The sequence below is a fragment of the Zingiber officinale genome, chromosome 4B (genome assembly GCF_018446385.1).
Source record: "Zingiber officinale cultivar Zhangliang chromosome 4B, Zo_v1.1, whole genome shotgun sequence".
NCBI classification, from domain to species: domain Eukaryota; kingdom Viridiplantae; phylum Streptophyta; class Magnoliopsida; order Zingiberales; family Zingiberaceae; genus Zingiber; species Zingiber officinale.
Genome location: NC_055993.1, coordinates 139,840,395 through 139,853,345, shown reverse-complemented (window position 1 = coordinate 139,853,345; position 12,951 = coordinate 139,840,395). Strand labels below are relative to the sequence as shown.

General features: G+C 33.0%; 1 protein-coding gene across 1 annotated transcript; it reads left to right on the top strand.

Annotated features, from left to right (window-relative positions):
- Positions 1-10,128: 10,128 nt before the first annotated feature.
- On the top strand, positions 10,129-12,950 carry LOC121977139 (OVARIAN TUMOR DOMAIN-containing deubiquitinating enzyme 5-like). The gene is made up of 2 exons (XM_042529687.1): positions 10,129-10,405; positions 11,880-12,950. Exons 1-2 carry the CDS (start codon positions 10,320-10,322, stop codon positions 12,754-12,756), a joined length of 963 nt encoding a protein of 320 aa, XP_042385621.1. The 5' UTR covers positions 10,129-10,319; the 3' UTR covers positions 12,757-12,950.
- The last annotated feature ends 1 nt before the right edge of the window (position 12,951 follows it).

The following is a 12,951-nucleotide window of genomic DNA, read 5'->3' as shown; positions in this document are numbered from 1 at the left end:
AGCGTTGCACATGCCCTTCTTGTCCGCTGGTGTACTCTTCCATAGCTCCTCGTCGAGCTCGTCGACTCACTTCACGTGTCATCATTTTCGCTCGCTGTGTCTTCCACTCAACTTCTTGTGTTCCAAAGTCTCTGCACACTTAGACAAAAGATATCAAAATCGCAGAGTCTAACTTAACTCGATTGATCATATCAAAACTCACATGAGGTACTTAAAAGGTTTACGATCGAGAATGGAGGGGTGGGAGCAGCAGCGTCGGCTTTGTTTGCAACGACAGTTTGGGGAGCTTTCGACCTGTTCGAGAAGAAGCTCACAACAGCTTTGCTTTGCTTGCGGCGGACGAGAAGAAGGAGCGTTGCCGGTAAGAGCGAGAGCTTCTGAGCGAGGAAGCGATTGAGAGAGGGAAATTAGATTTGGAAAAGTGTTTTGAAAGTTTTGAGCGGAGAGATTAAAAAAAATTAAGTTGGCAACGTCATGTCAACACATCGTTCACGATCACACACGAGCAATCGAGGAGGACATCATTTTTTTAATCTCTCCCCGCCCATCCTCCGCTATATATATATATATAACTTCTAGAAGTTTGGGTCCACGATTTACCTCAAACTAACTGTGAACCCCGAACTAAGGAAATCTTCAACGTAAGCTTTGTGAAAAGGTTTGTAAAATTGAAAAATCTTAAAAAAAAAAAAAAAAAAAAAAAAAACTTGTGTAGGTGAGATTTGGGATTTTTAGTTAAAAACACATTTGGTTTTTCAAACTTATTTTTTTTATTGGAAGTGGAGCTAATAATTAATAATAAGATAACATTACATATGTAATCTTTTAAAATAATTAAAAATTAAATATTTTATGAAACATTTAATTAAATATTTTATTTCATAAATTGATCGTTGATGTGGTGATGAAGGGGTGGCCCAATAAAGGGTCAAAGTAGGAGAGAACGACTGACGTGGAAGTTAAAGTCAAAACAATCAAAAGGTTGGGCCCATGAAGCATACAAAGTAGGTTGGACAGCCCAAACGATGTCCTGCCAGCCGGTCTTAGGCGGGAAGACAATCAAATTGAACCGCCATCCTTGCCGATCAGATGTCATATTTGGTTGGACAAAAGGCAACCCTCCGATAATAATAAATCTAAGGGAGAAGTAGGACGACATCTCTGCGTCCGAATGAGGACCACTCGGACGAGCCACTACCAGTCGCCTGATTATGGGACCCGTATACTATCTCATCATATCTTTTTGGGAGTTTGTACTGACAACAGAGCATGTTCCGTAGTGAAATCGTACTTTAGAAACTTTCAATCTGTCACATCAAGGATTTGCGTGCTCTATTAAGGAAAAGTGTCAGAAACACTTTTTGACCTGTCTTTTCATAGGACACTTGGGAAAATGAGTACACACTTTGAGATGCGTGCACCAGTTCTACAGTGCACTATAAAAGGGGTTCTCATCTACAGAAGGTATGCGCAACTTCGTTTTCTACAAACTTTTGCTACGATCCTCTCTTATTTGTTTCTCGTCGAAAACTGACTTGAACGTCGAAGGACCAACACTGGAAACCCCTTCCTGGCCCGACACTAACGACTCTGTACAGTGTAGGATCGCGTGGAGTCTTCGCTTCGTCAACCTTCCAGTCACATCCCTAACTTACCACCGTCTCCGTTTTCGAACAAGATCAACCGTAATAATTAAAGTGGTATATATATATATATATATATATATATATATATATATATATATATATATATATATATATATATATATATATTCGGGATAAGTTAAAAAAATATATAATTGATTATAATTAAATTAAAATTTATAAGTTAATTAAATATTAAATGAAAATTATAAATTTGATCGGCCTAGAGATCTCAGAATTAGATGAAACCAATTACTATATGCTCCTCTTGCTCTCCTGATTCTATAAATGAGCTCAAATATATTTTTTTGATATAGGATGATTTTTTCCACATCTAGGTTAATTAGATGAATGTTAATGTTCGTTGAAAGTGTTAGAGTTTTAAATCAAATTGATCTAGTTGAATTTGTAAGATTTATAAAATAATGTTCGAGCGCTCAGAACAAGACAAAATCAGATTGTATGTGTTCGCAAAGTTTTCATGATTATATCCATGAATTAAAAATAATTTTAGAGCCAATGTAATTTTATTTGTGAATTTTTAAAACCGAATTAAATTTTTCGAATACATTGGTATTTGAAAAATTACTGAGAAAAATATATTAGGTAAAAAAATATTTGATGACATATATAAAACCAAGATAAATAGAGGAGCACATAGTAATTGATTTTATCCAATTCCGAGATCTCTAGGTCGCTCAACCATGTTTTTAGGAAATTAAAAACTTTCCAACGAATCTCGAATTCGTTGGAAATTACCAACAAATTCTGCTAGAGCTAGAGCTGAAGCGTAGTTGGTTACAAGTTCTGCTAGAGGGAACTTGAAATTAATCCCCTCTCCATTTGTGGTGGTGGATGCTATAAAGCATGTAAGTAAAGAAGTGTGAGTATTGGCATATAGCTTGGAGCTTTAAGTTCGTGGAACTAAGGATGAGCATTTGGTTAATTCGGTCCATAAATTAATCGAATTAATCGAAAACCGATTTAATATTGACTAATCGAATCAAATCAAAATTTTATTAAAACTGAATTAACCGAATTAGTTATTTTAGTTAATACTAAATTAATTAAATTTGTTTAAAATAACAATAAAAAGAATTTATACAAAATTAATATCAAATTAATCGAATTAACCGAATATTCACCCCTACTTGAAACTGAGGATTTTATATTTTACGAGTGTCCAAAATTCAGTATTCATTTATAATTTAGTTTTTAAGAAGGTATAAAACCAATATATTTAAGATTATTTAGAATTTTGAAATGTACACTATTGTAATTATTTAGGGTTATATAATCTCAAATTCACAGTTAAGGGTTTATCCTTTTAAAAATCTGAGTAACCTTAAACTTTTATAATATCATCAATCATTTTCACCATGCATTATTTTATCTTTAACTCACCTAGAAGAAGGATTTGTAATAAGTTACACAATTTCAATTGTAGGTTAAAAAAAACATTCTCAATGGCAAGTGACCGTACACACACGTGTTGCCGAACATGATTATATATTTCTAAATACCAATATGAAAAAAATGTCAAACTTATTGTTGTAGATGATAACACATTCATATGAGAAATTTAAAAACTTGATTTGAATTGTTGTAGGGAACTACCTGTATTAATAATTTAAGATTTAGGAAAGAATAAGAAAAATGGTATGCCAAAAGACTGAAGCACTATATAAATCTTAGGATATATTTGGTTGAAGTTATTATGTATAATTTTGATTATGTGATTACCCGTTAATCATATAATTAAGATTATGAGAAATAAAATATAACCAAATGTTATTTGATTTAATCTAGGTAATGTAATAAAAATTTGTTTGTTTGAAGGTTTTAATGAATAACCTATTTTAATATTTTACTATATTACCCTCAGTTATAAAATCGACTATACATAATAATAATAATAATAATAATAATAATAATAATAATAATATTATTATTATTATTATTATTATTATTTAAACTCTATATTTTTTTTACTTTTTCTTTTTCATGTTTTTCTTTATTTTTATGTATTTTTTTTCATTTTTATTTTTTTCCATTTTTATTTTTTTACTTTTTTACTTTTTATGTTTTTTTTTATTTTTTACGGTTTTTTTGTTTTAAAACTTTTTTATGCTTTTTACAATTTTTTCCTATTTTTTTAAAACTTTTTTTTTATTGTTTTTTATTTTTTAAACTTTTTTTAGTTTTTATGTTTTTTTTATTTTTTCCCATTTTTTATGCTTTTTTTCTATTTTTAATGTTTTTACATTTTTTTATTATTTTATTAATTTTTACGATTTTTTATTTTTTTACATTTTTTATTTTTTCCTTAAGTTTTTTTTATTTTTTTTAAGGGGAGTCTTGGTGCAACGGTAAAATTATTGCCATGTGATCAAAAGATCACGGTTTCGAATCCTAGAAACAGCCTCTTACAAAAAGCAGGGTAAGACTGCGTACAATGGATCCTTCCCTCGGGCCCCGCATGACGGGAGCTTCGTGCACCGAACTGCCCTTAAGTTTTTTTTGTCACATTTTTCTCTTATCCGAGAATATTTTGGGTAAAAAAATGTGTTAACCTCGGAATCAAGAAAAATCTCAATTTTTTGAGGTTTTCCAATTCCTAATTGCATGTCCCTTTTGCTGACGTGTCGGACATCGAACATTACTCAGGAATCATCGATTACCTAAATCAAACAGAATTTTCATTGATAACTTTAGATCGATAATCAAGATTATCAAGAATAATCTTCAACCAAATCTATCCTTAAGGGGAGAAGTAAGGAGATAAGAAAAATTTATGCTTATTCTCTTAGATTTAAATACCATTTTATATATATATATATATATATATAAAATTAAACTAGGCCCTGAGCATTCTTACTTCATGTCTTGTGCTATATATATAAAAGGGGAGGTATATATATATATATATATATAAAATTAAATTAGGCCCTGAGCATTCTTACTTCCTGTCTTGTGCTATATATATATATATATATATATATATAAAAGGGGAGGAGTAAGGAGATAAGAAAAGTTTATGCTTGGTATTTAAATCTAAGAGAATAAGCATAAACTTTTCTTATCTCCTTACTCCTCCCCTTTTATATATATATATATATATATATATATATATATATATAAATAAAAGGATTTGTTATCCGCGATGTTACTGTACGTGCCGCGCAGGATAACAACTGTTTTCATTTTTAAATTTTTTTTTTAATTTATGAATTAAAAAAAAATAAAAAAAAATATTTTTTTAAAAGTTTATTTCTAGGGTTCAGGCTTTGGTTATAGTGTTAAAGTTATTTTTTTTTTAGATTTTACCTCTGGGGTTTAGGCTTCCCAATTAGGTTATAGTGTTTGGTTTTAAAAAAAAATTAAAATAAAATTAATTTAAGTATTTATTGAGTATTGTAATATGTTAAGGTGATATATTAAGGTATTAGAAATTTATATAATGAAATGTGAAATTTTTTAATTATTTTTTTATTTAAAAACTAATAAAAAAAATAAAAAAACGTCGATTGATATGCTTTGCGTGTACAGTCGTGCATTATACCGACGTGCAGCATATCAATCCTCTATATATATATATATATATATATATATATAATTAAACTAGGCCCTGAGCATTCTTACTTCCTGTCTTGTGCTTGTCTAGGGACAGGGATTCGAAGTTTCACATTACTTCCTCCTAAACCAGCCTGTATAAAAGATGTATTCTGGCTTTCAGTACTAGATGAGCACAAATATAAGAAATCAGGCTTCCCCTAAAAGCATCAAACCATGAAAAGGGAAACATGCAAAAGCAATAGTAATCTGGATAAAAGCTTACTAGAGAGAATATAAAATTAATAATATTCATATCAATTTTCCTATCACTATATTTAAAATTTAAAATAAATAACTCATAATCACTTTTCACTACACACTATATCAACTATCCTATAATTTCTATTATCCTTAAATTTTTTTATTATTTTCTTCTCTTTCTTCTATTCTTTATTATTATATTTATGGAATGAGTAGAAGGAGAGAAATTGAAAGGATGAGTGAAAGAAGAGAGATTAAAAAAAATATTATTTTATTTTTAGGGTAGATATTTCATTCTCTAAATTTAGAGGATCATTATTTATCAAATCTAAATTTAATAAATGGATAGAGTAATTGATGCGAAATTTTTTTAACTATCTATCTAAAATTTAAAATAAAATCTTTAGATAAGATAGTTGATTTGGATGCTCTAATCACCTCAATTTGTCGAATAAGCTGAACACTTCTAGAAATAACAAAAAAGAGACAAACATATCACACTGTTCATTAAAACATTTCATGGCAAATGATAGGAAATATCATTTAGTTAGCCAACCCAAAAAACGTCCCTACTGTCATCTAAGAATTATTTCATTGATCGTATCTAGTAGTTGAAATCTTCTTAATTGTATGGTGATAGTTCATGGATGTTTCGTCATTCTTGATGAAATATTGATATAATTATAAGAGATATAAATAAGAAATAATTTCTAAGACTTTATCTTGGAATTAGTAGTGTCCACGGGAGAATAAATGTTATTTTTTTACTAAAAACAATATATATATATTTTCTTCAAAAAAGAAATGAACTACTCTTATGGTAGTTTCACTAATTTAGAACGATCCTGCTCTGATACCACTTATTGGGGGGGGGGGGGGGGCGGGTGAATCACGTGCATTTTAAAATCTTTCCTTTTCGATTTTTAGAAATACGAGTGTGTAGTGGAATAAATAAACAAAAATATAAGCAAAGAACACAAGAGTTTTTACTTGGTTTGGATCCTTCGGCGACTCCTACTCCAAGACTCATGCTCTCTTGGACCTTTCTTATGGGTAATCACTAAATCTCTTTACCGGTAAACTCTCGTTAGAGTAGTCGAGTACAAAAATAAGAAAAATATAACATCCTACACTTTCCTCTTGCAAGTATAAAAGATATACAATAAATGAAATCATTACCAACACTTAGAAGAATGGAATTTGATTGAGTTTGTGTGTTGGTGTCGGTCTATTGGCTGTGGTCAGGCATAGTAGAGTTGCAATAGTTGGAGAACAAAGCAGCAGAATGATCAGAATAGTTCTTCTAGTAGTTGTGTTTGATAGCATAGATGAATAACCCTTATAAAGGCCATTAAGGGTGCCTTAGTTCCAAACTAAGGTCCCTCACTTTGCAGCTCTAATCTGATGCGCAAACTGCGCAGGTTATCCTCTCAAAGGCACCCTCAATCCCATCTAAGATGCCTCGAGTCCGAACTGAGGCACCTTGGTTCCTAGCTGAGCCGCCTCCAACGTTGAATTATGATCTTCGCTTATCAGTGCGGAGTCACCCTCAGCCATCTAGGGTGCCTCCAGTGTGAACTGAGACCCCTCAGACATTGTTCATTTAAGCTTCAATTTTGCATTTTAACCCTGCAAAAAATCATTAATCCATAAAATAAAACCTGCAAAACAGAGTTAGCACAATCAAAATAAAATAATTATTAATTAGATTATGTTTTTCCAATACCAGGATTTAATCATAGTCTCAGTTTAAACATCCAAAATAGCTTTGAGCTAGATTGTACCTATAGTCCCACCGGGATTCGTCCTCACCGGATTTCTCTCCTTCAGTGACTTACCTTTACTTACCATTTGCAAACTTTACTTGACTTCTTTGACCCACCAGGTCTTTCTACCAGATGTCGCATTTAAACTTCAGTCAGCTGTCAGGTCTCGAGGACCCAGCTGGGCTTCCTGCCAGATATCAATTTACCTGGGTTTCAGCCAGTTGTCAAGTCCCGTGGACCCAACTGGGCTTCCTGCCGGGTATCAATCTACCTACGCTTCAGTCTAGTGTCAGGTCCTAAGCCTTTTAATCCTATACACTTAGTAAAAAGGTTAGATAAACATATCACCTAAATTGTCATTTTTCAAAACCTGAGTTTGATCATTGGTACTTAACTGCACCAATAATTTTCACTCTAAATCGTGATTTCATCTCATTTTGAATGTTTATCGGTCTATAATCTTCTAATGCCGTAAAATAATTTTCAATCTAAGATGCTATAAATGAATATGTGAATACAGAATGATCAACTGTTACCATGCTAACACCGCACTGGTGACGCTCTAAATATTTTATAACCGTGAACTCAATATCCCCTTGTAATTACTGTTCATGTGTAATTTTCTCCATCGCATATTGCTTGAACTTTGTTCTTCCTAGTGTCTTTTATAATCTATGTGAACGCTCCTTCATAGCACACTTAGTAAGTACATTTTTAAAAAAACTTTTGCGTTGTGTACACCTGTAACAATAATTGATATAAATTTATGGCAGTACTATTGAAATTGAGTTGGTCGTTATTTGACCAACGCAAAATTCTTCAATATAGTCATCTAGTTCTTCAATTTGAATAGGAAGAAGTCTATGTTCATTACATATACATCTTCAGCTAATGGAAACTATTTTTTAAGGTTGTTATATTCGTTAAAATTGATTGACTCATCTAATAAATATTACATATCATTTGCTAAGAATTTATCCTCGGAGACATCTTTTTTAATTTCCTCTTATATTTTATTATCATTATATTCTTGTTCAGTCCATGTATTTTCAAAAAGTTCTTCCAATACTATATTCGTATGTATTGAATCATCCTCAACACTAGGAGCTTGTTGATTCAAATTAAAATTGTATTTAATAATCTTTCCAATATTAATCATAAATGCTAGAGGAAGTTTAATGTGTCATATTATCAGTACTCATATTTATATTTGGAATAGTAACGCTTACAGTTCTTTGATTGTGATTCCATAGTCTGCATCAATATTGAGAGTGCTTCGTCAAAAATTAGATGTATCTGTATTAATATAATAAAAAATTGATCATATTGCGAAAAAAATATATTAAGATTGTAAATTTTAAAAAAACACAATTACGGGGAGGAAATGGAAATATCATAATATAAGTTTTATTATACTACCTTTTTCAGATTTTACCTTTTAGAAATAATTAAATTTTAGATAAAAAAAACACTATATAATATATTAGTTACATAAGATAAAATGCTAACACGGATAGAAAAAACATCTATAAAATTTACAATGTTAATCTTTGTATAACTTTATAGACTAAATAGCGAAAAAGATATCTAAAATTTAGTAGAAGAAAATATATAGGTCTCTGATCAGAGTGAAAAACTTCATTTTAAATATTATTGGTGCTCTGGAGTTTTCCTGTTTTGCTTTGAATTTTGGAATAGTGAGTCTATATCGAAAATTTTAGAGTTGGTTGGACAGTAATTTACATCAAATCAAAGTGCGGACACTTCGGATTTAAAAATGTTTCACTCTGCCGAAAGATTTGAGCACTTATCGACAAAAGAACATAGTTGAGTTTCAGCCCACTAGTAGACTTGAAACTAACACAGACCGGTAGAAACATAGACATAGCTGTGTTTCCCCGGTTAAGACTTCAATGGTCAGGAGGGGATGACCGTTTATCTTCATTGAGTTGCTGTTGAAAACTGTAGGAAACACACCATAGACAGTCGGAAAAAGGTTTAGATTTAGATTTCATTTCCGCTCGGAAAAAGGTTATCGGGAGATGATTTTGGTTCACGGTGGTAAAAAAATAAATATGTTCATCCTTAGCGTCTCTGTCAATCTATTTCAGAGTCAATAAGGAAGAGATAAATCATGAATGACTACTAACTTTTAGAATAATGACTAATACATAAAAAAAATATTTATCTTAATTTTACCGAGATTTGAATCCTTGACGTCATAATCACAACACCTCATGCGAGAGATGATTTTGGTTCAGATATGTCATTTGGTTTAGGGGTGATCATGGATCGGGTTGGTTCGATTATTGGGGTAAAAAATTATCCGGCCCTATTAGATCAGATAATGTAAAATCGGGACCTACATCCAGCCTTATATCCGGCTATTCTTATATTTCAGATATCCGATGGGTTGTCAGTTATTTGGATATCCGACCATATATCCAATGAAATATAAAATATAAATATAAATATAACAAAAAAAAATAAAATTTTTTAAAATGATAATAGACATTACTCATTACACGTTATAGCAGCTAATCGGAAATAACTATTACAACGTGTAGCAGCTTATCGGCAGTAGTTACTACAATGTGTAACAGCTTATCAACATTAGTTGCTACAAGTAGGGGTGATCGGATCAGGTTAGTTCGGTTATTGGGATAAAAAACTATCCGACCCTATTAGATCAGATAATGTAATATTAGGACCCTACATCCGGCCCTATATCCGGTCAATTATTTTTTTTCGATTCGGTTCAGATTGGTATAAATGGATTTGTCGGTTTGATGGATTGACTGCTGACCCCTAATTTGGTTCAGTATCCTAAGTGATTTGATAATTACCATCTTACTGGTTCGATAAAAAGCCGATAAATAAATTTGACATTAAACAATGATATGATTTTTTTTTTTAAGTCGATACAAGAAGCATAGGCAAACCCTAAACACAAGGCTACTCCCGGCCGTTTGTATCTCCGCCGTCGAAGTCGATGTTTTGCTCCGGCGACGTCGCCTCGAGCCTTCTTCACTCGTGCATTGCTCTCTGAGGAATCGCGCCACACCGCCTCTCTTCCTCTCCGATTTCTGCATCGATGATGGAGATGGCTGAAGAAGCGGAGGGAAGCGCTTCCAGGGAAGAACCACAGGAGACACGCGAAGAGATGCTCTCGAGGCACCGGTAGTGGCACTCAAAGCTCAGTTTTTTTTTTCTTTCTTTGTCATCTACAAAATGCGTTTTTTATTCGCTGTTTGTTTAACTTTTCCCACCTTTTAGTTGTCTTCGGATTTCCTGCATCGCGAGATCAGATATAGAATATTGAAGGGAGACGAGCTTCCTTTATACTGATTGTCACTTGGTTGAGTTTGGCTATTGATTGGACGAAACCCCCAAATCTATATTTTATCCTTTTATGAAGGCTTGTGTGTTGTTTACCGTGCAATATTAATTATTCAATCGAATCCATTGAAGTTCCTCGCCAATCCAAAAGGTCTTGGATTGATCTCTACTGTCTTAATCTTGTACAGACTGGACATTGGTCTCAGTCCATTACATTCTCTGTCTTGGCGATTGAACAGTGGTCCTTGATGATACCATGCGATTCACTTAGAAATAGTTGCTAACCATCCATTTCCAATTTTTAAAATCAATTTGCAAGGACAAAATTTGCATCGCCAACTTCTTGGATTTTATTTAGGAGGCATTTGATTGTCACTTGGTCATTTTTTGAAAGATTAGTGGAACTTAACATCTGATAATAGGCATCTTGTTATGTAGTTACAATCATAACAGATGATATATTATCTTGGAAAAGATGCATGCAATGGGTGTGCAACTAAACATACATCCTTACATCTGTTTATTTGGAACGGTAAAAACTGGAAGGAACTGGATGTAAGTCAATAAATAGGTACAAACTATATCCCATCTAACTTGAGGGCAGATGATTAACCTCCCTTTCTATATAAGGATCATCATCATTATCAACTCGTGTTTGTTCCAACCATTTGGGGACTAAGTTCTATGCAAGGATATATCAAAACTCATTCTATATCATAGTTTACATAGGATGTGAGTGGAAAAGGAAACTAATTTAATTTCTTCCATAACTAGAGGTGAATTGTGAATACCTTTACATGGAAAAAGATGATTAACATCTCATAACTTGCCTACCTGGATATGATTTAAGCATTTAGATCTCAAAACTAGTTCTTCTGAGTGGTTACAAACTGGGAAACTGGTTGATCTAGAGTGGAAAATCTAGATGAATATGAAAAATAATGCCGTGGCTTTATAATATCATGATCAGGTTAGGGTGTTTAGGTTTCCAGACAATATTTGCAGTTTCCATGGATTATTTTTTATGGTATCTATCAAACTTGATGATACTCGCACCATTTGAGTGCAAATTCGAATCCATGATTGTTTCTTGAGTTCCATTGTTTCACTGATCTTATTAATGCATCTTCTTCAGCTTGCTGTTTTTTTGTTACATTTGTTAAATGTATCAGTTTCTATGGCGATGCATGTCTTTTGCACAGAAATTGACAAGGGAGATTTAGTAATCCAACACTTGGTTTTGTTCAATTCTTTTCCTCGGCTCCACTTTTTCCATTTCTTCAATCATATCAACATTTTGTGTCTGTATTTACAGGCAAGAGATTGCCAAGCTCCATAACAAGGAAATGAATCTTAAAAAGGCTGCTGCTAAAGGAAGTAAAGCCGAGCAGAAAGCTAAAAGGAAGCAAGTGGAAGAAGAGATATCTCAACTTCAAACTCAATTAAAAGCTAAACATGTGCGAGAACTTACGTTGCTGGGATATACAACAAGTGAAAGCGCTGAGAAAGCTAATGTAGATAATTTGGTCAAGGCCATTGCTGGATTTAATGTTGTTCCCCATGGTGACCCGGCAAAACCCAACAAAGGATCAAGGAGAAGAGAAAAAAGAGCGCAAGAAGAAGCTGCAAGAGAGCGGAGGATACAGGAAGAGCAGAGCAACATGATTAGCGATCGCATGATTGAAAACGAGAAGCTGGAGAGGAAGTTGGAGCCACTGGGTCTGACAATCAATGAGATAAAACCAGACGGCCACTGTCTCTATAGAGCTGTCGAAAACCAGCTCTCACTTTACTCTAATGGTATATCACCCTACAGTTTCCAGGAGCTTCGCAAAATGACTGCTAAGTACATGAGAAACCACACGCCAGATTTTCTACCGTTTTTCCTATCAGAGAGTAAGATCGAGGTAGAATCAGACAGCTCACCCTTGGAAAGATTCGACAAGTACTGCGTAGAAGTAGAGTCAACAGCAGCCTGGGGAGGACAACTTGAGCTCGGTGCTCTTGTACATTGCCTCAAGAAACATATCGTCATCTACTCAGGTTCTTTTCCAGATGTGGAAATGGGGAAAGAATACAAGTCTGAGATTGGAAGTGAAGTAGGCAACCCTAGCATAATGTTATCATATCATCGACACGCTTATGGCCTCGGCGAGCATTACAATTCGGTAGTTCCCAACACAACAATGTAACTTGGGCTCCTTTGTGCAATGTACCTATAATTAGCGATCTGTCCCTGATGTACAAAGACCTATAAAACCAGAGAATCACTCGCCCCTCTTTTGTGGTTGTTAAACTTGAGAGGGTGATCTTTTGTGAGAGTTGTTTCCTTTAAATAACATGGTAATTTTGAAGAAACATGGTCATATCATATAATGTTTATCTAT

What these genes read in the sequence shown, in the direction of transcription:
- LOC121977139 (XM_042529687.1), top strand. Translation starts at nt 10,320, where the DNA reads ATGATGGAGATGGCTGAAGAAGCGGAGGGAAGCGCTTCCAGGGAAGAA. An exon ending in GAGATGCTCTCGAGGCACCG is followed by an intron (nt 10,406 to 11,879) that starts GTAGTGGCACTC and finishes CTGTATTTACAG; the next exon opens with GCAAGAGATTGCCAAGCTCC.